The sequence below is a fragment of the Odontesthes bonariensis genome, chromosome 20, assembly GCF_027942865.1.
Source record: "Odontesthes bonariensis isolate fOdoBon6 chromosome 20, fOdoBon6.hap1, whole genome shotgun sequence".
In the NCBI taxonomy this organism is placed as follows: domain Eukaryota; kingdom Metazoa; phylum Chordata; class Actinopteri; order Atheriniformes; family Atherinopsidae; genus Odontesthes; species Odontesthes bonariensis.
Genome location: NC_134525.1, coordinates 21442716 through 21469281, shown reverse-complemented (window position 1 = coordinate 21469281; position 26566 = coordinate 21442716). Strand labels below are relative to the sequence as shown.

The window sequence follows — 26566 nt, the reverse complement described above, 5'->3', positions numbered from 1 at the left end:
TTTTAACTTGGTGTATGCCTCTGAGTGCTGTGTAAGTCATCCATTTTCAAGTCCCCCCCCGTCAAAGATACCACATTTTTGTCAGTGCAAGACAGGCATAGGGAGAGATGGAGCCACCACAGTTTTTGGACTAAAGGAGGAAGCCAAAGTACCAAGAGAGAACACTGGTACTACTGCTAACCACCACACCACTGTACTGCCTCCTCGATTCTTATACTGATCTTTACCCCCTGATGTCAAGAAGCATCGTGTATGTGACTGTTTGCTATTTACTATTGGCCCATCTTCGGCTTTTTGAGTAAAACAGCGTGGGGGTGCTTTGCCAGCTAAAATGCTTAAAAAAAAGTCTAAACAATTCAGAGTGTGCCCACTTCTCTGGACACCATAGAAATACAGCAGGAGACTTTGAGCTTTCTTTTTCACGACATGGTTTCAAAGTCCATCAACCCCAAAACTGATCTGAGGAAAATGTCTAAATGTCTGTGTACTCTAAACTTTTGCATTTTAATCATTGTTATCCTTTTTTTTTTTTTTTTTTGCTGGAATGCTGTTCATTTTCATCCTTTGATGCTGTGAGGAGGTGTTGGCGTTGGATGAGAGGAGCATGGAGCAGGAGAGCTCTCAGCCAGTGTGGGTAGGAGTGAACTGATGCGGAGGCTACATGATGCTGAAGGCTATAATATCCGAGAATTCACATCATCATCATCATCGGAATTTGAGAGAAACTGCAAACCTCTTCCGCACAATTGTGCCTCCTTTGGGAGTCAAAGCCCCTCCTTTGACTCCAGCTCAAACTTGAAGATTGGCGGTAGCAGCAGCAGCAGCATTTAACCACTCAGCTTACCTGTAAAAACATGTGCTTGAGTCTCTTTCTCGTCCACGAACGGGGCTTCTATCCAAGCCGAGACGTTTTGTTGAATATTTGCTTTTTCAAAGGGTGTAATGGTCGTCCATAATAGCCCAAAGACGAGGGAAGAAACACCTCCGGACAAACACATGGAGACTCTAGAATACCCAGTGTTGCAAGTAAGTTAATTTAAATAAAATGTCACCTTTAATATCTATTTAACAAACAGCCTGTTTGTTTTTTTGTTTGTTTGTTTCTAGCACGTTAAAAGATATCAAATGAACAGCTCACCTGTTCACTTCCCTCGTGCCCTTTGTGGCCACAACAGCTCAAATTAAGTTCTGCTAACGTAAACCTCGAGGAAAGCGTCGCGTGAGTGCGGAAATGTGTCATTTCTAACGGTTGATATTGTTCCAAAAAGACGTAGCCTACTGTTCGTTAATTTTCTGCTAATTAACTGGTGTGAGTAAGGTTGGTGTATCAGCATCTGCCGCCAGGATGGAGAATGTTTTTAGATATCTTGTTTTTTAGTTTTATACTGAGATATTTGTCTATCTAATGTCAGCCACGTTTTAAAGTGAATCCAGATTTCCATAAGTGATCATGATTTTATCATTTATTTACACACGTTGCATCAGTGCAAAAACATTTTGAATGTAAAAACGTTTTGTGTGTATTGTGTAATCTTGATGTCCTGCAAGGAAGATACTGATGTTGCCCTATTTAACACCTTTATTGAGTGTTAGCTAGTTTGAATTGTTAAATATATATTTCTGAAAGTTTAGGGTATTTTAATACATTTCAGTAGCTTTCAGACATATTAAATCCAAATTTCCACCAGGATTATGGTTGTTTTGATATAATATATTGATAATCATGATATTACATTACTTTGCTCTCGTGTTAATTATACAATACAAAATACTGAAGAGTGGTTTGAGCAATAATTTTCCCATGCACTCAATTGCTTTTGTTTCTTTTAGATTGTACAAAAGCTCAAACTACATGACTGGTTCTTGAAAAACAGTCAGAATGACCCTTTGCGTTCTAGTTTTATATGCATTATTAACATGTCCCGAGGGAGTGGGCAGGAATTAAAGGCATACTGGAAATGTATTTCTGGTTTACAGTTGCCATTGGCAACATATGCTGTATGAATGCTTGTGCATAACTTTTCCAGCCCATCATCATCATCATCAGCTGACAAAGTAGACCACCCACATAATTGATATCACCTGCCATAATGTTACACCTTAAACAGAACACTAATAATTTAACCAACAGCGGAGCGGGCATTTATGTTACGCATGAGAGGTAAAATAATGCATTTCTTTTAAAACTCTGAGAGAGTTTTGATCCATTTGCCTCCCGTTGATTAGATGAGGGACAACGTTTAAACTCCTTGTGCTTTGTAAAATTGCATTTTAAAGTTCAACTGAATCTCTATGAATCTTTATGAAGCTTTTCAGTATAAAATTCACTTGTGTTGTCACTCCATTGTAGGTCAGCCTGGAACAGAGTCTGTGCAAAGACAAGCGCCATAATGTTGGAAGTATAGTCGAACCAGTTTGTGAAATAACTGGCCAAGGCTTTGTTTATAGACCAACTTGATAAGCTAGTTGTAGTTGTAGTAGTCTAAATTGTTCACAAAAACTGCACCTATACTGTGGTTGCAGCTGAGTATTAGCTGCATTAGATCACCTCGGAAGATAAGGGTTTTGGGTAGTGAACGCACTTTGGACATGAGCCCTATTTGCTATTGTCTGACATTTTACTAATATTTATTCAATAATGAAACAGTTGCAGTCCGAGTTAGATACTTAATAATAGAATAAAATAATTATAACTCAGGCTACTAAATCTGATTATTTTCAGCTAAACTGTAATGCATTTTTGTACATGTGATTTTTCTTCTTTAATCTCCCAAACTGGAACTGGAAGAGACCTCATGATGGGTAGCATGAATAGAAGAGACAATGACGGCAATAGAATATTAGCTTATAGAACAGCTTTGATGTGCGTATGGTTCTTCAAGTTTTGAATGAAAATAGGCTTGAAAAGATGTGAACTTATTCAATGATTTATTCATTTTTTCCCCCATAAAGTCTCAAGGCAAAGGAGCTCGGAGAAAAGGGCGGTTTAAGGGTTCAGATGGCAGCACTTCCTCGGACACCACAACCAACAGTCTTGTCCGCCAGGTAAGGATGAAACTAAAGTTGTAATTTAACTTAAACTTTTAAACTGTATTCCTTTTTTCCAGTTTGAATCTGCTAGAGATCTTTGTTGCATGCCCTTCCCTCCATCCTCCTCCCGTAATGTTTTGTTAGCTTTCTTCTACCAGTTCTTTCGAAGCGGAAAATAAATTATACATACATCATCATTTGCCAAGGTGCATACAGTTCTGTCATTTGAGAATGTAACACTTGTTTGTGTGTATCTCAGTTGTTGTAAATAGCTGACAGTAAATGCAAACTAGCACAGAACTTCACCCCCAGTCATCATCATCCATCAGGGATAAGATGTGCATTGCAGTGAAAGCCCTTTGTAAACACTTCTGGGTACAGTATGTTAAGTGGAAGCCTCTCTTCTGTGCTGCATCCTCAGTGCTTTGAGTGCAGCTTCAACACAGTGGCCTGTTTTACAGCAGACCCTGCAAGGAAAACACTGGATAGGTCTGGTTTTTGTTGAGCAGACCTGCAAAGGAACAGGATGGGCCGGGTTAAGGACGCACACTCCAGCCTAAATGTTTCTGCCTTTTTTGGAGGAGGCACAGATCACTTTGTCTTTGGCACAGCAGCGGCAGAGCGACGGGAAACTGGAGGAGATAAGAACAAAATGGCACCTCTAGACACTTGTCTGCTTCATCTCACGGACAAAGAGAACCTCTCAACAGACTGTTACTCCTCAGCTGGAGCTGCTTAGTGACAAATTGCCAGATCTTACCATCACCCTTGGGAGATTATGCCCATTCCCACAGTCTTGTCCCCAAATGACGTTTTCCTCTGCAGTCAGAGTCATCGCTCAACTGAGCTCAGCGTGACCATCATAGTGCAATGTAACGTCACATCCTACAGAAACGAGAAGCCATTCAACCAGGAGATGGGGAAGGGTTGTCCAGAGTAGGAATGATGATGTTTAGGGTCATGGAGGACCATGTGCTGTATGTTGAGCAAAAAATACTCTTTTTAGATATTTGCAAGACAGTCCCAGAAATAGCAGACCAGAGACTTCTCTTTTGTTTGGATGATAAAGTAAATTGATACAACTGAATAATGGTAGATTATTCAGTTGGGTTAGCAGAACAGCAGTTTTGATCTGGCCTTATTTTCCTCTTGCTTGTGCTGACTCATACTGATTGTGATAATGTTTAGTTTTCCCACCAAGAAAAGGATTTGATATTAAAATTGCTAAACTAACACCCTCCCATAAAGGTACCGTATGTAATCTAAGTCCTCACTATAAAGAGTCAAAGCTGCATGACTGAGTTTTGAAATAAGGTATTCTATATTTTCTCATGCTCATCCTCCTGTCTGATCTGCTGGTTTTATGCCTCCTAGTCCTCTCAGTCTTGTAGGTGTCTTAAGAACATCTCTTCAGGGTTTTTATGTGATCGATCCAAGACAGGCTTCCAGTAACTTCTCATAAACAGCGCCTTAAAGGCAGAGTTACTCATTTTCCTACAGTTAGAGAGGGCAGAGGGCAGACAGAGACTCGGCTGCGAGAGAAAGGATGAGAGATGCTCCCTGCGGTCATGGCCTGATGCCCGGGGGGAGTGTGGAGGAGGAGGCTGGGAGGGCTGGAGGTCCAGGCCATACCAGCCCGCCCAGCCGTGGGAGAAGAAAGGTCAGTATTTAACTCGAGCTTAGTACTCCAATGAGAAAGAAGAGAGGGAGATTTGTCACAGATATGTTTGCAAACTTGAACATCCTTTGGTGGATAGTTGATTTATATTTGCATGGAGGTGGTGTTCTTCAGAATAAGCAAAGACGCGATCCTACTAATGGCAGAGTGTGTGATTTTCTTTCACATGCTTCTTGGTCATGATAAAAAATATAGAACTTACAGTCGTGGACTATAGATCATTGCTTGGGCTTAGTGGAAAGAATAGGTTTTTTTTTTTTCAAAATGTACGTATTGGCAAGGCAATTAACCCTCTTAGACAAGCTTCCTTGTAATTTCTTTAAGTAGTCTTCAGGAATAGTTCTCCAGGCTTCTTGAAGGACATCCCAAAGCTCTTCTTTGGATGTCGGCTACCTTTTGTTCCGTTCTCTGTCAAGATGATCCCACACTGCTTCAATAATGTTAAATTCCGGGCTCTGGGGAGGACTCCAAAAAAACTCTTGCTACAAATTTTTAGACCACTTCTTGTGTCATTTGGCATAGCTCAGCCTTTTCTCCCTGTTTCCCTTCCTTAAGAATGGCTTCTTGACAGCCACCCTCCCATGGAGACCATTTCTGATGAGGCTTCAGTGAACAGCAGATGGATCAACTGATTTTGACTTTTGTCAGGTCTATGCTGGATTTTTTTCACTTTCAGATACGGTTCATCTGCTGTAGATAGTTTTTTAGGCCTGACACTTCTTCTTTTGTCCTTCACTTGTCTAGTTTCCACAAAAGTTTTAAGAAGACACTGCACACCATGCTGAGATATGCCAAGTTTTCAGCAAATAAGTTTTGGGAATCACTTTATTGGTGCAAAAATACAATTTCATGGCTGTCAAATGTGGTTATCTTTGGCATTTTTCAGAGATACAACAAAAGAAATGAGAACAAATTAAGTTGTGCTGCTGGTAACAAAGTGCCTAAAGATACAATTAAAACTGGTTCTTTGCTAAGTTGTCTGTTATGTGTAGACACAAAACTGGTTCATCCATCGAGTTAGGAGCCTCTTTATGCCTGAATTAGTAATAGGTCAGAGTTAAGTAGCTTTACAAACAAAAAAACACATTCCTCTGAAAATGGTCAGGAACAGGGACTAAACTGAAACCGAGTGAAAAGCGGCTAATGTACACCGATTGCTCAAGACCACTTTAAATGTTTCTTCAAATTGCTTATAAGGAAGATTTAAAGAAATGAGGGGTGGATCAAGACTTTTGCAGAGTCCAATACAGTACAATTATTCAACTTGCCTATAAAGCCATCCAGCCAGCTGTTTCGCCTTTTTCCTGATATGTAGGCCAAGCTAAAAGTAGCTGTTTGTGGCATCAGAGTTGTCTCAATGTTGTCATTCAATCCAGTTTTGTTTTTGTTCCTTTGTACTACCTGTGTTAGCTATTCTGTCATTAAATATCATGTAGCTGTGATATGATGTGGCTTACATTCATCTCTACAATTCAATTTACTGGATTACGGCATTGATGGCTTGATAGCTTCTGTCTTTTCACATATTTACATGTCATGTCTTTATGTTTTTCTCTAAATTAGAAAATAAGTCTCACTAAGTATCCTTTCTGTCTGTCACCTAGCACTTTGATCAGAGTGTCTGCTATTGCCTAATGCACCCTGGGAAATGATCCAGTCCTCGTGACCCTGAATAATAATAAACTTTCTTTATATAGCACCTCTCCAAAAACAGAGTTAACAAATTGCTTTACAGAGAGTGAAAAACAAAGTGCAGAACAAACAACAGGATTAAACACACGGGGATGGATTGCTTAAAAGGAAGCTAATAAAAGTCTTTCCTTAGCAGCAAATTGAATTAAGTCTCTGACTTTGTAAGGAAGGATTTCTCCTGACGGGTTCTTTCAAACTCTAAAACCTCTGTTGAACACTGGGAAACTGTCAGACGAGCTTCACCTGAGGATGTCAGGCTGCTCTTTGGCTTTTGTTGGAAATAATACTGTAGGTACCAGGTTTAGATGGTCTTAAGACCCACTGACCGGTCTGTATTCACATAACTTTCTGTAAACAGACAGAAAAGCGCTCGCTCATCGGGAAAACCTTGAAAGAAAACGAGTGTTGGTCAGTAGTTCAAATGGCGATTTGCGTAACTCACAGAGCATTATGTAACAATTAACCTCCTGCTGCTTCCCACACTCGTTATGTTTATGTAAATGGTTGCACCAGACTGCCCACTTCCCCTCCGTGTCACCCGCCTCCTTCTGTCTCTTTCACCTCCATCTGTACATACGCATCTCAGGAGGTCTCTCATTACAGGAGCATACATTGTTATAGTTAAACTCTGTCTGTACATTCAGGTTTGTGAGATGCATTTGCTGATGAAAGGCCGTCCAATAAAACCCTTTCCCATTTCCTCAGTGATTGTGAGCATTTTTCCTTCTCATTATTCCCTAGATTATTTTTTTTTTACTTAACAGTAGAGAGGCGATGACGCAAAAGGCTAGTTATTCCTTTGATGCTTATCAAATCTGGCAACCCTTGTGTTTTTATGTAATGGATATGGTGCATACACTCAGCAGTGGTATGGAGGGGCTGCCACTGCCAGTCTTGGAAGGTTGAAGTGAAACGTTAACCCTGCATACCTTTTTTTGAACTTTAAACAACTAATGTCAAGATTTTTCCAATAGTACATATTTCCAGCTATCCATATGTGATTGCTGGCATCAGCTTGCTGTATTTATGCCTCGGGTAAAATACTGTTCTTTATGTGCAAATCTAGAGTCAAGAGACACAGCTGGAAGTTACTACTGCTGCTTAGTGGCACTAGGCTGCCATCTTGTGGTCAGAATTATTGTTGTGAGTATTTAACGTGAATATGGTCATGCAGTACAATTGTTTATCATTGTGAAGGATCTTTTTCTCACAGTCCTACAAGATTAATCTATTGCAACTAAATTTTTTTTGCGACATACAGAAAAATAAACATTTTAGTTTATTTATGAATCGAAAACGGCTGAACATGTCATCTATTTCAGTGTTTTAAATCATCCTGAGTCTTGCTTGGCTAATGCTGACAGTTTTAGCTTAGATGTTCACACCTGCTCTTTTAATTGCTGTAGAATAGCCTGGATTCTTTCCCTTTTAACTAATGTTATGGTGCCATACAGAGTCTGCACCCTATCCTGCATTTGACTTGGATTGCATCGGCTCCAGTTGGCAGCAGCTCTGACTTTTTCAGCTTTGGACCACCGTGATCCTCCATAAGCCCTGTGGCCATCTTAGGGGGATTCTGGAAGAGAAGGGTCTTTTAACTCTAAAGAGCCCTATGGGGTATATCTGTAGCTGCCTTGTTGTTCAGTTTCACAGCCTCCCTCTTCTCCTCACCCTGTTCCCCTACTCCTTTCCCACTTTTTAGCATTTTTAAAGATAATGTAGTGGGTGACGTTAAGTCACACTTTTAAAGACATCTGAGCAGAGCAAGGCCAGCTTTTTCTCAGTCTCATCACTCATCCTTTCCTGCTGTGTGTCAGCAAAGGCTAAATTATTTTGGGTTATGTTTATGCACTATGTGGACACAGTTACTAATTGCTATTAATATGAGTCATTGAAGTCTTCCAGTTAGATAATGTCCAGTAAATCCATTGTATTATATCATAAGGAAACATGTAGGATTTCACAGAGTAAGGAGAAAAATATAAACTGACCAGTTACACTTCACACATTTGTAGGGATTATCTTATTGTTTCGTAGTTACTGGACTTGATTTCTTGTGCCATGAATGGAAGAGTGCTTCCCTCGGTTGTTTCGTTCATAAAGCTGGAACATTGTTATTTTAGTTTCTGATTATTCTTCTACTGTTCTTGACTAATGCTTCAGTCTGTTCAATTTCAGAAAGTTCAAGACTGTATGTTCAAACTTGAAATTAGAAGTAGTCCATATAAAAAAAAAATGAAGATGTCCTCTTGAATGCGATAGAAGAGGGACCTACTGTTTTTTGTTGTTTCGTTCATGAGATGGATTAATTTAATTATCTTGCTCTTATGCCTTGAAAGCTCGCTCTTGCTGCTCCTGTGATTGATTTAGGCTGTCTTCTGGGTAGTGATGGAGATAAAGGGGAAGAAAAAACACATCTTTCACTGTTTTATTACTTGCATCACCACACTGGGCTTCTACCTGATTAAATGTAATGAGCTAAACTTAAAGCAGGTCTTAGTCTAGCTTCTTCATTGAATTACTTTGATTTTGGAGGGTGCACAGTGACAGTATTACGTAGTGCAGATATGGTCACTTACCGTATTATTTGCGGCTTTGGCAAGTGAGTGATGACTATTTCTCAAGGGGAACAGCCTCTGCCAAGTTATCTGATACATAGCTTTCCCTTCTCATTGTAAGGTCCTCAGTTCTGTTTATAATGACGCTTTTCCATCACAGCTGACACATCCCAGCCTGTGACATATCGGCTGTACAATGAAGAAGCTTCAGCGCGGATGAAAGACTCTGTCAGCTTTATGCTGGGCTGAGTGTTTGTGAGGCCTCAGGAGATGTATACTGATAATATCATTGATATGCACAAAGCTTTACAATAGACTGCACACACTCTGTTCAGTGTCGTGTCCTCAAATTGTATATACTCACCAAAGCAGCAATTTTCCTTGTATGGAAAGTCCTGTGAGCATGTACAGTATCAGTCAACATGAATGAGTAGGTGTGTCTAAACTTTAAATTGGCATCGACAATGTTTTTTCTACAGTCTATTAGAGTTGGCGGACTGACTGACAGACATCTGTTGTGGACATCTGCCATGCACAGTTTTTTTGTTTGTTTGTTTTCCTTTAAGGAAAACTGCATTTTTCAGTTTCTTTCCAGTCATTATGCATAACGACTGGAAAGAGAAATGCTGGTTGGTGGATTTTATCACCTTTGAACAGGCTTGCTGTTTCCTCCCCAGTTTATGCTAACTCATTGTTTGTTTATTTTTATTTATTAAACAGATCTCCCTGCAAGAAATAAGCACAGTGCACATTTAATTTAAAAAAAAACAAACATTTTTTTTTCAACAATTTTACCTCAAATTATCTGACAATATATCTCAAATTTAAACTGCAAATTCACTATGACTAAAGGAAGGATGGCACATTGCTCCCCCATAGTCTCCTCAATATGCTTGTCAGTATGGGATGTTAGAGGAAAAGTGCTGCATATATAGGCTACACCTTGATATTGATAAGTGTTGTATGAGTATTTGTGAGAATGGCTGAGCGTGAAACACATTGTGAAGCACGTTTTAGAACCCAGACAGGGTTAAAAGAGGTGTCCCCTGTAAATGTGGACCATTTACTATTTCAGTAAAACAGTAGCTAAAAAGGTCCCTCAGCCGAATGAATCAGTTATCATGGACAGTTCCTAAAATGAGCCTCGGCACTTGAGATCTAATTTAGGCGTAGAATATATGTTTGGTAACACTAGACATTTTCATGAGCAGCTGCCTCTTGCTTATAGCACAATCACTTCTGATTTGTGGAGACAGAAACTCGGTTTGTCTTCATCTTGACACAGCATTATCTGACAGAAGAAATCATGTTGTTATTCTCCTGATAAACTACAGTCTGGGCCACTCCAGTCAGAGAAGCAACATTGCAATTGACTGATGATGTCTTCAGCATCTAAATGTGCCGTGCATAATAATAAGACAGAGCCCGATGTGCATGGGGATGAAACAGGGGGAAAATACCTGGACTAGGGGGATTTTCTGAGACATGACACATATGCTATTGAAAACAATAAGGTATTATTTATTTTAACCTCTGTGAAACTGTTTTCCTGAAGAACCTTTTTCCTCATATCAAATCACGAATACTTAAAGCATGTGCAACTGTTACCAGCTGTATTACCAGTATTGTTGAGTTGGTTTAAACAAGGCTTCACATTGATACTGAAGTCATATTAGTTTGTGGGTTGATTGCGTGCCATTGTGTGCTCACCAATTATTGGAAATCTCTGTAAATCGATACTTTTTTAACTGATGTCAACAAAATGGCAGCCTGAATTTATTTTGATATTGCCTCGTCCTTTGCAACTTACATGACACTGATGATTTCACTGACAGCGACTTTGTTAACCTGCTAAAATGTCGCTAAAATTTGTCACCACCTCTGTAACACCAGTGCACGTCTGTCATTTAACACTTAAGAGAAATTGTGAGTTCTCTAGCTAACACGGCAGTAACGGCGCGGCAGAGCGTCTGCATGTCTGGACTTAATCACCTGAGCGTAGTAAAGGACAAGCATGGAGAGCAGGTTTGTGATGAGGAGAAAAGAAACAGTCACACCACCCCTGCAGTCACTACTCGGCACACATGCATGACTGAAGTGTGCAGGTGACCGCCCTTTTGGAGCACCCCTCTTCACGGGTTACTTCAGCAACCAGTAGCTGCCTCAACGTCTGTCCTAAGCATTCATGCACGAATAGTATGTAGGAAGGGAAAAGCAATGCAAATGAAGATATGACACAGTAAAAAGGGAAACGTAAGCTTTTAAAGCACATTGGATAAAAGGAAAGAGCAGGGGGGGGGGTCCTCCATTAAGAGGCAGAGGACAGCGGTCAATAAAGGACATTCAGAACTACAACTCCTCCCCATGCTGAGAACTTGTGTGTGATGATGAGTGCATCTAAATCCACATGCAGCTGAACCAGCGTGCCAGCCTGCATCTGTACGTCTCTGCCACAGCACAGCAGTGCTGCAGAGGATTTGGCAGCGCAGAGGATCTGCCGGACCGTGTACAGATTTGGGGGTGGGGTAAACAGTTTCACCACACTGTGAGCTGGTGGGTACCCTGCTGCAACAGTCTGGAGATGGGAAGGAAAGGGGAGAACCTGACTTTCTGAATTCTCACAGTTTCTGAGTCAGAGGAAATAGGTGCATGCCTGGGAGGAATGGACAGAAGTAGGGGGCTGGTGTGGATACAGCAGTCCTCTACTCCCTCCGGTCACCCCTCCATCAAGGCTCTCTCCTGTCCTTGTCGCCTCCGCGTCTTTTGGTTATCCACAAGCTTGTTGAAAAAGTCTGCAGACATGGATCGGGGCTGAATACTGTCAATGCTGCTGCCTGACGGGGAGTCTGTGAGACGGCCGTCCGTTCCTCCCCTCCCTGGTCCCCTTCATGCCGTGCTGTGGGCTGGGCCAACGCCGGAGAGCAGAGCTTCCATATGTGAGTTTGTGGCTTTGATGCTGATTTATCAAAGAGGTCAGAGGATGGAGACTTTGAGTGCAAATGAGAGATTAAGGAGCTGATGAAGTCAAGGGTTGCCATCATGTGTGACCTAATGAGCTGAATGCATTTTTTATCATTATTTCTCGATGAGTTATTATGTATGAATAATTCAGATTATTTCTGCAGGTGTGGCTGCATAACTTTCTAAAATGTATGGGCTACTTCGACACACAAATCTGATTAGTCAGTGGACATGTGTCAGCTTTATTCCTCAATGTTGATCATTGTTCCCGGAAGCAGATTGCTATCCTGAAACTGTCTCATAGAACGCTACAGAATTCAGCTGAAATATTTCACTGAGCTGACACTATTCTGCAGAGCTGTTCTCACTGTTCATGCAGCCGGACACAATAAATCTTTTATTTCATATTCATTCCAGGCATTGCACAGAGAGCAATGATAGTAATGCTTTTGAATGCAGTGGGTTCACACTATAGTAACATGCTCAGTTGATGGTATGACTTTATTGGGCTTCACTGGTTTATTTCGCATGCTCTTTGTGTACTAAAGCCTGGAAATAGAAGTCTGCTGCTGTGGCTGTTTTGCGTATTAGAGAAGGAAGAAAAATGTGGGTGTTCTGCTAAATTTGATTATACATGCTTTTATTTTCCATACTGTTGTGTTTGTAATACTGCCACTCATCTGTGGCTGCTGTCTGTAATCTCCCTTTTTCTGCTTCCTCTACTCTCCATTACATTGCTCATCAGAAGAGCAATGCAGAAAATGAGGGTGTTTTTTTCCCCTTCCACACAAATCTCCAGTACTGCAGATAAAAATGATCCTCTCTAATTGACTTTACCACTAGATGGCCACGTTACACTTTGACTCTCACTTACTAATACACACTGTTAGTACACGAACACTTGAGTTCCACACAGAGAGAAAAGGATTACGATTTCATGACATTGAATTTCATTGTTTCATTCATTGTCTAAAATTAATTGAGAAGTCATCCATACATCATGGGGACACTGTTCTGAAGCCAAAACAGCTTTAGATAGACTAAAATGATGATAATAAAGCCCAAAATAAGTCTTTCTAAGTGTTGAGCATCCTCATCTATATGTGATATTAGTGTAAGATATTGCACTAGTGTTAGTGTTTAAAGGTAAATGTTTACCCATTTATTTCTTTAATGAAAAACTAGCATATCTGCTGTTTTTTTTCCTCTTAAGTTTTAAGATGCACTACTCACATATCTATTGGTTTGACGTTTTAAACAGACAATATGAGATATTTGAAAAAGTCATGTTGTGCCCTACGAGATTATGATTGTTCATTTCTCTGAGTCTGCATACATTTTTAAATAACAAATAATGGTTTAATAAATAAAAAAATAAAAAAACTGTAGTTTATGGAAATTAATGATGGGAATCACTTTATATATGCAGTTGTGATGAACACCATAATAACAACTGTTTCATCCCTATTCAGGACCAAAAGATGTGCATGTTACCTTTCCTGTGAGACTGTGTGCTCACCCAGAATGAAATTAATTACTACTTAGTGCAGTGAACAAATAAAGATCCTCTAAATACACCCAAAAATTGATCGGTTCACAATTCAAATACAGTGAGCAGGAAATTATAGACACATATAAAATATATAAAATATATATGTATAGTTGTGACCTTCAGGTTCTGCCAAAAGTGTGTCAGTCACACTTAAAGAAGCCTTTGAAAAGAAACCAAGACATGTGAGCCCACTATGACATATTCTGTCTAGAAATGTGGACCTTAAACAGTCCAGCCCCTGAACTGGAACAAAAACTTCATCCCAGATATTTTAGAGAGGGAAATATGCCAGTAGTCCCGTGCAATCTACTGTAGTTGGGTTACACAACTTTATTTTGTGTGACACACGTTGCAGTAGGCAGGAGCAACATTTACTGTACAACTGAGTAGGCTTTAATTTAACTGATGAGTGGATTAGTCTAGAACCAGCTGCTGAAATGCCACACCGGAGCGTTCAAGCCCCATGTGTAAGGTGTTTGTTTTGAAAACAAATGTTTGCTCTGGTGGAGCATCACTGGCAACATGTGGTTTGTTTAACAACTGGGCACAAAGGAAGCATGTTGAAAACAATGTGAAGAGTAGTGTTGCAGCTAGAGCTTTGGGCAGAGTGCAGGGCAGGGCTGAACTCGAGAGCACTCCAGCTGCCGTGACATGCTGCTCTTTCTATGACGCTCCTCTCACATGTTTCCAATATGGAGCACCAAACCGCCGTTTCACGTCTGAAATGGGGCGGAACACAATTGCGCTCTGGATGGAATGTGGAGCATGGAGACCCGGCCGGATGGGACTCCGTCTGACAGACTGAGTAGCCATTCCCAGACACTCCTCACGGAAACTCAGCTAATTGAAGACAGCAGGCCCTACTCCATTCCCCAATTTGTATTCTAGGCTTCCCTGCTTGCCATGATGCAGCAGCAGTAGCCAGTATCCAAATGAGTTAAGTCACACCGACATGGCAAAGAAGTGCAAGAAAGTTTTTTTTTCTGTCGTATGCCAATTGGTAAGCTTGTATTATAGTGCATTTTCTACTGTCAGTAATGAGTGGAATATGGCATGTGCATAAACTGAATTTACTATCACATATTAGTTATTGATATAATCTTTAAAAGAGCATAACTGAGTAAAGCTTGAGTGAGGCTTCACTTACGCACACTCTTGGCACAGCTTGAACTCGTTAATGCCTAACAAAACATTGAAGTTGATGCTGATTCAAATGTTGCATGTTTTGCAGATCAAAATGGCAAATAAATAAGTTGATCTGCCCACAGAGCAAGTTAAAGTGCTTTTGCAGAGGGCTAATCCTTTACAGATATCAATTTCTATTCACTCGTGATGCACATCGAAAGGGAACTTTTGAATAAACTAGGCTGCAAAATATCACCAGAAGGTGGCGTTATAGGTAATGTTGCTAGTAGCTGTTATTCAGTAGAAGAAGTAGTTATCCTAACCAGAAACACATGTCGAGGAGGAAAAACAAACAATGACCACGATAAATATCTGCAAGAGGAAAATGGCGAGAGCTCTTCTTCTGGGAAAATCTACGATATTATATCATAGCCCAGATTTTTGGCGCTTTAGAGGGAGTTTTATTGATATTTGGTTTCTGTACACCTTTTCTTATTCACACCTTCTCAATATGAATAAAAAATGGCAGAGAAAACCTGACTATTTATGTTGTTTGCTTTCAAAATAGAAGCTGGTGAGGCTGACCCTCTCCTCAAAAGCTTTGTCTGCTCTGATTGGTCAGGCCCCTCCTACTGTTCTCTATCAGCTCTGCTTAAATTTAGATTTTTTTTTTTAAAAAAAGCTTCTAATTGGAGGAAAAGTAGTATACACTCTTGAGTGCAGGACGAGTCATTATTTATTTATTGCCAATCCAGGTCCCGATTCTGGTGTATAAATGATGTCTTGTGCAACAGAGATCATATAAAAGCATCTAGATATCAAATTTGATGTCATAGGGAATCTCATCTTAAAAACAACAAGAATGTGTGAACCACATTTCACAGCGAGACAACAATCAATTGTTGAGACATTTCCCTAAAACCAGAAACTTGGATCTCACATTGGGATTAGAAGAAAAGTTGGGGGATCATCAAATCCATCAGTTTTCGAAACTCTCTCCCAATCCGTTCAGTAGTCACAGATGAGAAACTAATACAAGGAGCTTTTACCTGCTGGAGTTTTTCTGCCTCTTTTTAAAAGATTGAGAAAGGGAAACTCTTGAGTATTACACAGATGGGTTTAATTTTTCTCAGAAACTAAGGAGTTTGTGTGTGCAAGTGGTAAGCTAAGCTCCCATGGTAAAGTGTGACCTGGAATTCCCAGATTTCCAGGCACTGGGATGCATGCCCAGGGAGGAATGTCAGGCCAGCACAGAGTAGTCTGGAGCAGGGTTTCCTTGGCTGGAGCTGCACGTTCTTTCACTTGTCCAGAGAATATAGAAATTTCAGGAAAGTTAATTAGCCACACAGGCCCACAGGAATGTCTTGGATTTTTACTGCTTTTACATAATCTATCACGTCAGCACCGGACTGGAAAGTGTGATATATATCTGTGGAGGTCTATGTAGAGTATATAGCTCTACTCCAGCCTGGAAACACTGATGTCAGTGAGACCGTGTGCACTGACCATGGTTCAGTTACGACCAACAGTCTGAGTTTTAAAATTCTCATTGGTCTGGAAACAGTGAAGTCATGGGCGGGAAGATGTGCTTCAGTGTTTACAAAATGCACAGTTTTATGTGAAAGTGACTGATAAGGGTTTGACATCATTTTTTGGCTTTTGGTACATCATTGAATCACTGCAGACTGGCCTTGTTTGTCTGCTTAAAATGACTTTTCTGTGGCTTAGCTATGTGTGCCAAGAAGGTTTAGCTAAAAACTTTTTTTTTTAATCTATCTTGGTCTCGCCTGTAATAAGACAATAAAACAGTTTAAACACATCTTTAGTAATTAGAAATGTTAAGGAATATAAAAGAAGACATAAAATAGAGTAAAAGGCTGCAGTGCTGGTTGGTCCAAAAGGCTGTACCGTGATATACATAGAAAGTAGCTCTTTAAGCTAGTACAGCTGAATTAAGTGTGATTAGTTTTGCTAGTATTTAGTAATTAACTTAAGTGTTATGATAATATATGATGCTGAAAGAAGTGTGGGGCTTACAGAAAGCAAGTAAGGATATGACCAAAGCCTTTAGGATTTATGGCCTGAGCACCAATTTGCTGCTATATCGGCTATGTTCTTACGTGAATGTTCAACCACGCCACTGAAAAGGCACACATTAGTATAATTACATAAGTAATAGTCATAGTTATATGTTATAGAGAGTATACCACATTTTTACAGCTATTTACCAGTTTTGTTATTTCTTTTGTGATGACTCTTTTCAGAAAATTCTTAAACTGAGAATAAAATGAAAAAGATAATTACGTGTAGCCATTTCTTCAATCATACAGTCTTCTGAGGCTAACTATGGTACCAAGTAATCCAACCTATGATTTTTTTTTCATTTTTTAAGTCTGGCTCTCTGAACCAAATTTCCTTATTTTTGTTGTGGTAATGTAAACCAACGCTTAGCTAGAAATCACTAGATTTCAAGAAGTCAAGATGTAGGATTTTGGAAGTTCTTATAAACTTAGTAGAGGAGTTCATTTAACTCTTTATTTATTTATTTAACTTTTTATTTCTTTCTTTATTTATTTTTATTTATTTCTTTATTTCTTTTTATTTCTTTGTGTATTACATTTTTTTAAGCATTATTACAAGAAAATCAGTAACATTAATAAGGAGTGTCAGGTGAGCAGGACATGAAATGACACTGTGTGCTTAGCCTTTGTATCCTAATGCTGACCGGTGTCATTTTGTTGCTGAAACACTTACAGATATAATGAAATCTGCAGAAAAATGGAGTCATTCTGACGATAGACTGATGGAGTTAGAGGCTCAGCTTGTACCTCAGACAGGCAGGGCGCTCAGGTCAATCAGAGCATCATTTAAAGCAGGAGCAGATGTTCTTTGAGGCCAATTAACAACAGAAAGAAGCGGACAACCATGTGCACCCAAGGAGGGCTGCTGGCCCATATGGACACTAGAAAATTAATTAGACAGAGAGACATTAAAAATGAATCAGGAGCTGTGTAGGTCTTGTTTCAAAGTGAGAGTTTTAATTATGTGTTATGTGTAAGTTGGTGTTTTATGATTTTTTAAATTTATCATTCTCAGATTGTTTTGATGAGTCTGTTCCCCGTTAACACTTTTTACACACAATAAAAACAAGATATGTGATTGAAAAATATCATGTACAGCTATACTCTGAAGCTGCAGATTAAATGAGTGAGCCTCAAATACTCTTATGTCAAAAGGCACAGCTACTGCCATTGATTTATCGGCCAACTGAGTTATTTTCTAACACAAATAGTAAACATTGTTTTGTTCCAGCAGCTCAAAATGTGAGGATGTGCAGCTCTTTAGCATGACGAATTGTTTTTGGCTTTTTAAAAAACAAAGCAATTATAAAAGCATTTGAGCTGCACTCAAAGTTAAATGTTATATTTTCATGTGTTATTAAGTACTGTGAATATTAGCCAAAATGTTGGTTATTCAAATGAATAATAATGATATCATCTTAGTGTTTAACTTTATAAATGAATTGTAGTTTTAAATTAAATATCTTTAACAACATAAGTTTATGTAAAAAAAAAAAAAAGAAACTAACAAACTGAGTGACACAAAATGGCAACTAACTGAAAAAGCTATAGAATACGTTTTAAAGAGCATCAAGTTTCAATTTTTTTTTTTAAAGTTTTTATTCCAGTTTAAGCACTCGTTCTGGTCTTTTATGCATAAGCTGAAACCTTTTCTGCCATAACTGATCCAGAGAGCAGTGGCTCAATTTCACTTGAGTGCAGCCACTCAAATCAGCATTTTTAGTATTTGCTGATCTTTTACAAGTAATCTGTATCGTCTTGTACCAAAAGAATGAGAGAACTGTGGAGCTCATTGATAAGAAGGAGGAAGCTGTGACAGAAGCGAGTTAGGCTGCAGAAGTAGAGCTTTTCCCCCAGAGGGGAGAAGGTCTGGGTAACATAGAGTCAAAATTGTTGTTAGGCAAAAGAGATTTATAGCTGGGTCAGAGAGCAATGGCTGAATAAGATCAAATGCTTAGTTGCTGCACATTTCCTTGCTGTCTGTCAGGGCTCTTAGCGAAGAGACACCATGACAACAGGTACCAGCCAGGCGAGAGGACGCACCCCAGAGAGATGGAGGGAGGAGGGGAATGGTGTAGAGAAGGTGAAGAGCAAGAGAGTGGGGATGAAACAGAAACGAGAGGAACGAGAGAATAAGGCACCTTCAGTAGATGAGGACAGGGTCAATTACTTTTAGGGTTGTGCTGTTGCACCCTGTTTATTTACTCTGATACGTTCATCCCAATACTTCTATAAACTCACCCTCGGGAGCAGGCCACCACGATCTCTTCTGCGATTGGGCACACACTGTGGCACAGCAGGGCGGGGTTAAACCTGCGCGGATGTTTCATATTCATACTAAGCTTGAATACATAATCAGTGCATCGGGTCACGGTGTGCTGTCGGCAGGAAGAGACTCTTTGAGTTTTGTTGGCTATTTCTTGCGTGATCTTGACTTTTTTGCCTCTTCAAGTTGCCTTGAAAACCTCGCAAACTTTGCCTTCACTCCTCCTCTGCGCGTAGTGCGGTGGGATCCGCCTTCACTGATGCTGGATTCAGTCACAGCAGGCGTTCTGGGCTCGCAGGTTTGCAGGGCAGATGATGACCTATGGCTGAGCTCGACATGCCCCCGGCCGTCACCCCGATCCCGCTCAGACCTGCACACGCAACAGGCTGTGGGGCTGAAATCTGCTGAGGAGGGGGCTCCCCTCGCCACGTTACTGCCCTGCTTTCGTTGCCATGATCAAACAAAACAAGAATAAAAATGTCTCATGGGTAAGTGAGGTGTGTTTGTATGGGAGCAGTTTTCTTCCTCCGTGCGTGTTTTTCGCATCTGTTCTGTAGTTGCTTCAAAACAACTGAAAGCTACCCTATGTGACATTTTGCATCACAATTGATAAGATTCTCTGGTTCAGCAGATTAAGTTGATAGTATTACAGTGCATTATCATTGATTTTTAATGCTTCTGTGCCCACTGGCTCTTCCAAAAAGAAGCTTAGAGATTTAGATATTATATAACTATGAGCTACGACATGCCCAGTTTATAAAATCTGGTTATCAGTCTTCCAACCTGGCCTGTGTTAGAAGAAATAGGGCAGATGCTGATTGGTTACAATCATATATGAAGGCAACTCAAGGCTGAATGTCCAAGAAAGTGATAACTGTGATAATAACAGCAGGTGAACCAGCATTTTCTGTCCCAAGTTTTTAACGCGTGTGTGTTTGATATCTGATTCTTTACCAGCGCAGACGGATCAGGGGAGATTATAGTGAGAGTGGGATTTGCCGGGATGAAATCAGCTACTTGGGAAAAGGGGGGTGGGGCAGGGAAAAGAGAGTAAGGGATGGAGGTTTACGGTTTACAACTGAATCCACTTTCTGTCTGTCTGTGGACATTCTCTCGATCGGATTTTGCAGTCGCTCCACCTCCAGCCACTCAGCTCAGTCTCTTCTTATGCAATTAAGAAACTCTTGCTGCGGTTACCTATTGTTAGGTACACTGTAATTGTGTGCTGATCCTGGGGCTAAATTGCCTATATACACACCTTATGTAGTCCAGGCGTTTGTGTTTGACACTGCGTGCTTATCATTTTTGTTGACTATAGTGTACAAGGGCGTGTGTGCATAAATAGAGATGTAATTATGTGTTTTCCTCCGGAGGGAAACACTGCTCCACTTTCCCTCTACCCATCCATATGGCACATATGTCATGCTGCAGCTTTCTGCAGCCCCACTCAGTGTCCTCACACTGAACCTGACCGTTCCTACACAAACAGAGCTGAAAAGTTAAGTACATCAAACCTTTTGAAAAAATGTCACAGTGCTGTCTGTTAGTATCACTGGAATCCGAAGACGACCTCTTAACAAGTTGTTGCTTTAATAATATATTTTCTTTTCTTTTTTGAGAGATTTCATGGATAGCTGCATGAAGTGAATATATCGACTTTAGAAGACACAGTTAAAGTTGGCATATTTCTATTAAGAGTTTAGTTTTGGGATTTGGGGAAACCTATTGTGTCGGTTTATTCTAAATTTTGTGCAACATGTGTTCACTAAGGGAGCCATAGCATTGTGGATCCTAACATTTTAGCAATTTAGTATTTCTTTGTTTCATCATCTAATTTGCTGTTTTCACAGACTCACTTGTTCAGTTATCAGTTAGATTCTTTTGCACTTGGTGTTCGTGGTTGCGTTTTCTCCAAAGAACACCTAGCTTTGCTAGTTTAGGCCCCAAAGAATATTTTTGTTTTTAATTAGGATTGATGTTTCCGCCCATCAGACACATGTTGAGCAAAGTTTGAAGTTATCTAAACCCTTAATGATATGAGGAATTGGATGTGCAAAGTTCAAATTTGTTCCGCAGCAGAGAAACACTCCTCTGAGGATGGTGTACCTTTTTACGATAAGGTTCATTGACATCTGGCAAAATGTGCGTATTTTAGCCTAATGATATGTTCAAGAGAAAAAGAACAGGGTTAGATAATCAAAATCTTTAAGAGAGTCCTCTGAAAACGGTTCAAATACTCAGAGGTATCACATAAAATTCCAGCCATTAGTTTCCAAACCATAACGTTTTATTTAATCAAGTGACAGGACACATTTTGAACGGACGGTAGCATCAGATTAAAGCTTACAGGGTCAACAAAAACCAACCGTCCTCTAAAGACTCTAAATGCACTTGTCAAAGTGCATGACAATACTCCCTAGAAGATTAAGATAGAGTATAGATTACAACATTAATGAAAAATAAAATGAAATGTAACAAAAGATAATTTGGTGTTCGATGAGGCATATTAAATAGATATACTGTAGTATGTTTGTTTACTTGGGCTATTTGTTGGTTGAGTTTGAAGTTGACTGTCATTAGTAATTAATTGTTGTCAGAATGTATACAAATATTGGTAATGGCTTCATTGAGCAAACATGCTGTAGGCTGGTAAAAGAAATGCAAGTTTGTAGCCCCTCTCTGACAAGTTTTTGATGCTGTGGGATAAACTGACAGACTAAGAGTCGACTTTTGTTTTTTTTTGATGCAACTGCAGCACCTCTGCAGTGCCCTGATCCTGTGTATCCACTTTTCTGTCCAATAAGCTTAATGACGTTGAGGCCACAATCATAATCGCAGGGGTGGGCCGTGCCGGGCGGATTAGAACTCCAGATGGTGCTGTTACTGCCTGACTGTCTGTCTGGCAACGGATGTACATCTGCAGGAGGTCACATGTTTTACAACAGTGGTCAGCTCTGCCCCCGCAGCTCAGCTGCTCATCACCACAGTGACACTAAAGCTGACTTTCACTGCTAACTGTTGAGTTTCCTGGGAGTATTAAGGTATGTTTGTGTATGTGGAGCATGTTTGTGTTTCAAGCTGCCTTGTAAAGCTGCAGATAGTTGACTGGACCATGCAACAGATGTCGCACTATCAAATTAAAGCTTAATGCCCAGCCAGCTAAAGAAAAACACTTCAGGGCTAGCCATGACACCACAGAGCTTTAACACTTGAATGTGTGTGTGCGTGCGTGTCAGCTTGTGCCCATGATAGTGTGTGATCTGTCTCAGAGACTGTCTTCAGCCGGGTTCACTCCATGATGCATGACACTTGATGTTGGACGAGCTCTTGAGGATGACCGCATATCACCTCCTATCCTCTAGATTTCTCCAGATTTCAACTTTCCATGCGGCGCAGCAGTTACAGTTATCCCTTTTTGACTAAGGCAGATAGATTGGCTTTTTTTATGCCAGGCGTCAGCTGCTTGCACCCCTGGGTCATGGTACTCTGAACAAAAACCAGGGGATTTGCATAATTCATTGCAGTCGCTGCGGAACGCACAAGCGACACAGGTGTCCCGGGCATTGCCGGAGAACGAGCATGCCTAAGAAGCCAAAGGTAAAAAAAAAAAAAAAATTCTTAACTTGTCCTTGTTTTTGTGTAAATCTGCAGCTTATGTATTCCTCTATCCTGAGTTTGTACTATTAGTCTTGGTCCTGGTGTGTTTTTAGTTTTTGCGGAATCTTTGCCGTGTGCGGTTTTATTTGTGGCAGCATCAGGAGTGTTAGGACCTATTGCATAGTTTGTCTGTGAGGTGGAAACATGGGGATAGTCTGCAGAAATTGCACTACGCACACTTTAAGTAGAGCTTAGTTTTTTATCACGGATTGTTTCTGGGCTGTGTCTTCCCTTTAGCTCACAAGGCTTTTCTGTTGGTGAAAGACAATCTGCTGGGTCGTCTTTCTCTTTCCATTTGCAGCTAACTTGCACAGGTCAAGTGAAAGAGTCTGTTCACGCAGCTAGATCCTCTGTTTGCGCAATGATTCGGATAATGTAGGGAAGAATGATGTAATCTGACATTTTCCACAATGTAAGGTGCCGCTCCAAACCTTTTAACTTGTGAATCCTCACAATTCCATATAAGTAATGTCTGAAAATATTTGTTTTTTTTTGTGTGTTTAATTTCATGACATTTTAGGGCCAATAAATTAACTTGTCATTTATTCTGAACTCATGTTTGAAACCTTTTTTCTGATTTCATGGTAATTGAGAACTGAAGTTTTGAGTGTAATACTTTGAACTCAATCTTTAAAATAGTTTTCTATATTTCATTCGGTTTAATAAATCATTGTTGTGTAAATTAATTATTGATTGATGGTAAAAACAACCATTAGTTCCTATTTTTGCATGCATTCACTTGATAACAATCTGCTTCATACTTTTTTTAGTTGGTAAATTTTACTGTTTGTTACGAGCGACACTAAGCTCAGAAATGGTAAAAATATATGTAAAAATGCTCATGTCCTTGTGACATTAAATGGAAATTTGCTTATAAAAGCATTGCTCAAAAGCCTATCAGGGTTAAAGTCTCCAAAACACTGTCAGACAATATGTTCTAAAAACAACCTCAAGGCTGAGAAGCACTGTAGGTGACAGTCTTCCCTTTTTAACGTTGCTTTAAAGCTACGAGTCGTTCCGTGTTTTTATTAAAGGCAGCTTTTCACAGCTTCTAACTGTCTTTCATGACAGTCATTTCTTCTACTCTAAATCCTCGATAGGTTGAAAGGCCGAAGCAGATTTAAATCTCCTTACTGAGAGAAGCAATCATTACAAAGTGAGTCAGGGGATCAGCTGGACACAAGCAATCACCCCTGTGGGTGCTCTTGTGTGCTGCGTGGATTGTGTCCTCCCGACCGTAAAGACGATCAGTCTACAGAGGAGTATTTGTCTCACACTGATCAGCTCAAACAGGTTAACTGTAGTAAAGTCAGGTTCCTGTCAGCGATGTCACATGAGCGCACAAGTGGATATGCAGTGCTGAAGTGTATGGAAATGACTGAGGCAACACTGTATTTTTGTGTCGTGTGAGAGGAACCCAGATATGTCACGGTGTGTCCAGAATTTGAGTTCTGAACTGGGACTGGAAGCATATTTACTTTTAGTATTTAGAAATAATGACCTTTTCCTAACATAAACCAAGTCCGAGTGCAAATTATTGAGTATATGTTTTGGTTTGTTTGTTTTTTCCGGAGACTCTTTTGTATCATGAGTTTCTCATTTGAACTTATGATGTTATGTAATCTAGTTTCTGTTGCTCCAAACTTTTGAGGGAAGTCAATCAGTGAAGGTTTTGGTTCCTGAAAGTTTGGTAATTAAGGTCAAGCCAATGCAGTGTCTTCTTCACTGTCTAAAACTAGCTGAAGAACAGATGTTCTTATGTAACCTAAAACCCCCGTCATTGAATTAGCAGGTATCAGGTCGTACATTTAGTTAATTAAAAAAGACTGGGCCACAGCTTTGTGCCAAAACTGTTTATGTCATATGAGGGAGTGGTTGTCTCTTTGTTCATCTCATTTTGTCGCCGGAGTGCTTGTTCACAGTTATTGTGTTTGTGTTTGCATAAACAGTGTGTGTCACCCTCCGCCTGTGATGTCCTGACCTGTGCGTGACTGTATCGGTCACAACAGTACTCATTTGCCGGCTGACGAGTTTTCCTATGATTCCATGTGGAACAGCCGATGTGTTGATGTGCTCAGCGAGCGTGAAGTGACTCATTTAGCACCATACGCTGCAGTGCAACCTCTGCACACTGTTGGACATGTCAGCACTTCAGAATTCATCAAGTGTTTGCTCCCTTTAGCTGTCCAGAAACTCTGAGCTCATGATCTTCATTCCTTTAGGCATGCTTGACTGGCTTCCTTTGTCTCCACGAACAAGACACATCTTAGGAAGGGTAAGCTCGGGTCAACTTTTAACTTCAAACTTTGAGATTGTTTTGCTGCCGGAAGTCTCCCGTTTTTTGACTGAGAGGATCATATTCAAGCTTAGAACTGTACCTTCATGATGTGAAGTGTTCGCCACATTGTACTTCTCAGCTTTGGTGCACTTGCTGGTGGGATGCCCTTGAGTGGAGAGGAGGAAACAGAGGTTGAACTTTGAGGCAATGGGAAAGAAAAAACAGCTGTGGTTTCTGTATCTCTGTCTCATCCTCCACCTCTCTATTTTCCTCACTCCACTCTTTCTCACCCAATTTCTCTTCTCCTTTTGAATGCTTTGCTTTCCCTCATTGTCTGTAATTATAGATGGTGCTGGAGCTCAAGCGGCATGACATGTGTCGTAGCTAGGTAACATCAGTCTGATGCAGGCTGCCAACCCTGGGGCTTTCATTAGACGTGAATCACAGTCACATCAGTCCCAGCATGGATTCTCAAGATTAGAACAATCCTCTGATTTATCTATTTAGTATCTTTACTGGTGCAAATAGTAAAGAATAGTAAAGAAAATAGTAAAGTGCAAACTGGTGAATTAGTTACAGGTACTGAAAAAATATTTTTGCATGTAGAAATAATTTCATGGATGTGTTTTTTTAACAAAACCTTGCTGTCTTAACAAAAATAGTTTACAATAAAGAGATCTTTTTTGAAAAAATCTTTGCTATAACTTCTGTTTGATATAAAACAGCTGAAAATGAAGTTTTTATTTTTTCAGTGTCTGATCAAGTAGAAAGAAACTTAGATTAAATTACATTCGGTGAGAGCTTTATTTGAGAAAATATTACTTTAGGTCCAGAAAAATACGGCAGACTTTTTTAAAGCTTGCAGTTTAAACTATAAGAGAGAGAGCAGATGCGCACCGGTTGTGATTACTGGAAGATGGGCTGTCTGAATGCAGCACCATGCTGTTGTAACAGATTATGGTAAAAAACTAACATTGCATTCAATGACAGCTTTTGTGGTGGATTTTTTCCAGATAAAGAGAAGCTTTTTCCAGCAGCACTTGAAGGCCTCTTGGAGGGATTCATTTGTGTAATAGCATTCTTGGCAAGACTAAGCTCCTTTGGAGAGGCTCTTCTGATTTTTCCTCAGTGATCTAATTGTAGTGTACTTTAGCCCATTAGTGGTCTATTAAGTTTACAAAACATAATTTGTATGGCCTGTTATGATGGCACTTTTGACAGAAAACAAAACACTGTTGATAGTTTCACATAATGTCTCTGGCACTGGCAATATGCCTCTTCAAAATCAATCAGTTATTGTAAGTATCTTGTGTTGGTCCTTCGTAATGATATTTATTTGTTTTTTGTACTGATGTAACACCGATTAACTCATGATTCTAAGTGCTTTACCACTGGCTTGTGTGTTTGCCAGTGTTCAAGGGTTTTGTTTTGTGCTGTGCATGTTAGCGGTTAGTGGGGGCCACTGTGGAGTCACACTAGCATGAAACTGTCCAACACCTGTGTGCACCTCTCATTTGGAACTAGGGCAGCCTGATTCCTCACGAGACTGAGAGTACACGGGTGTGATCCCTGTAGTGCTGTCATATGCAGGACAATGTAAACAGTGGTGTTTGCTGACTGTACGTGGCTCAGAGGTGTTAGTTTTGGTTTCTTTCCCCTGAGACTGAGGATGGAATTATGGATAGACT

The 26566-nt window shown here is 40.1% G+C and overlaps 1 protein-coding gene across 4 annotated transcripts in view; it reads left to right on the top strand.

Moving 5' to 3' along the window:
• Positions 1-562: 562 nt before the first annotated feature.
• cacnb2a (calcium channel, voltage-dependent, beta 2a) overlaps positions 563-26566 on the top strand; it is a 66136-nt gene continuing 40132 nt past the window's right edge. Inside the window, exons 1-2 of one of the 4 annotated variants that reach the window (XM_075452904.1) lie at positions 563-1026; positions 2953-3045. In XM_075452904.1, the coding sequence (XP_075309019.1) occupies positions 943-1026; positions 2953-3045 (177 nt within the window). In that variant the 5' untranslated portion in view covers positions 563-942. Of the gene's footprint in view, positions 1027-2952; positions 3046-11667; positions 11895-22453; positions 22541-26566 lie in introns of those variants that run through there. The other 3 variants (XM_075452906.1, XM_075452907.1, XM_075452909.1) reach the window with 3 other exon arrangements.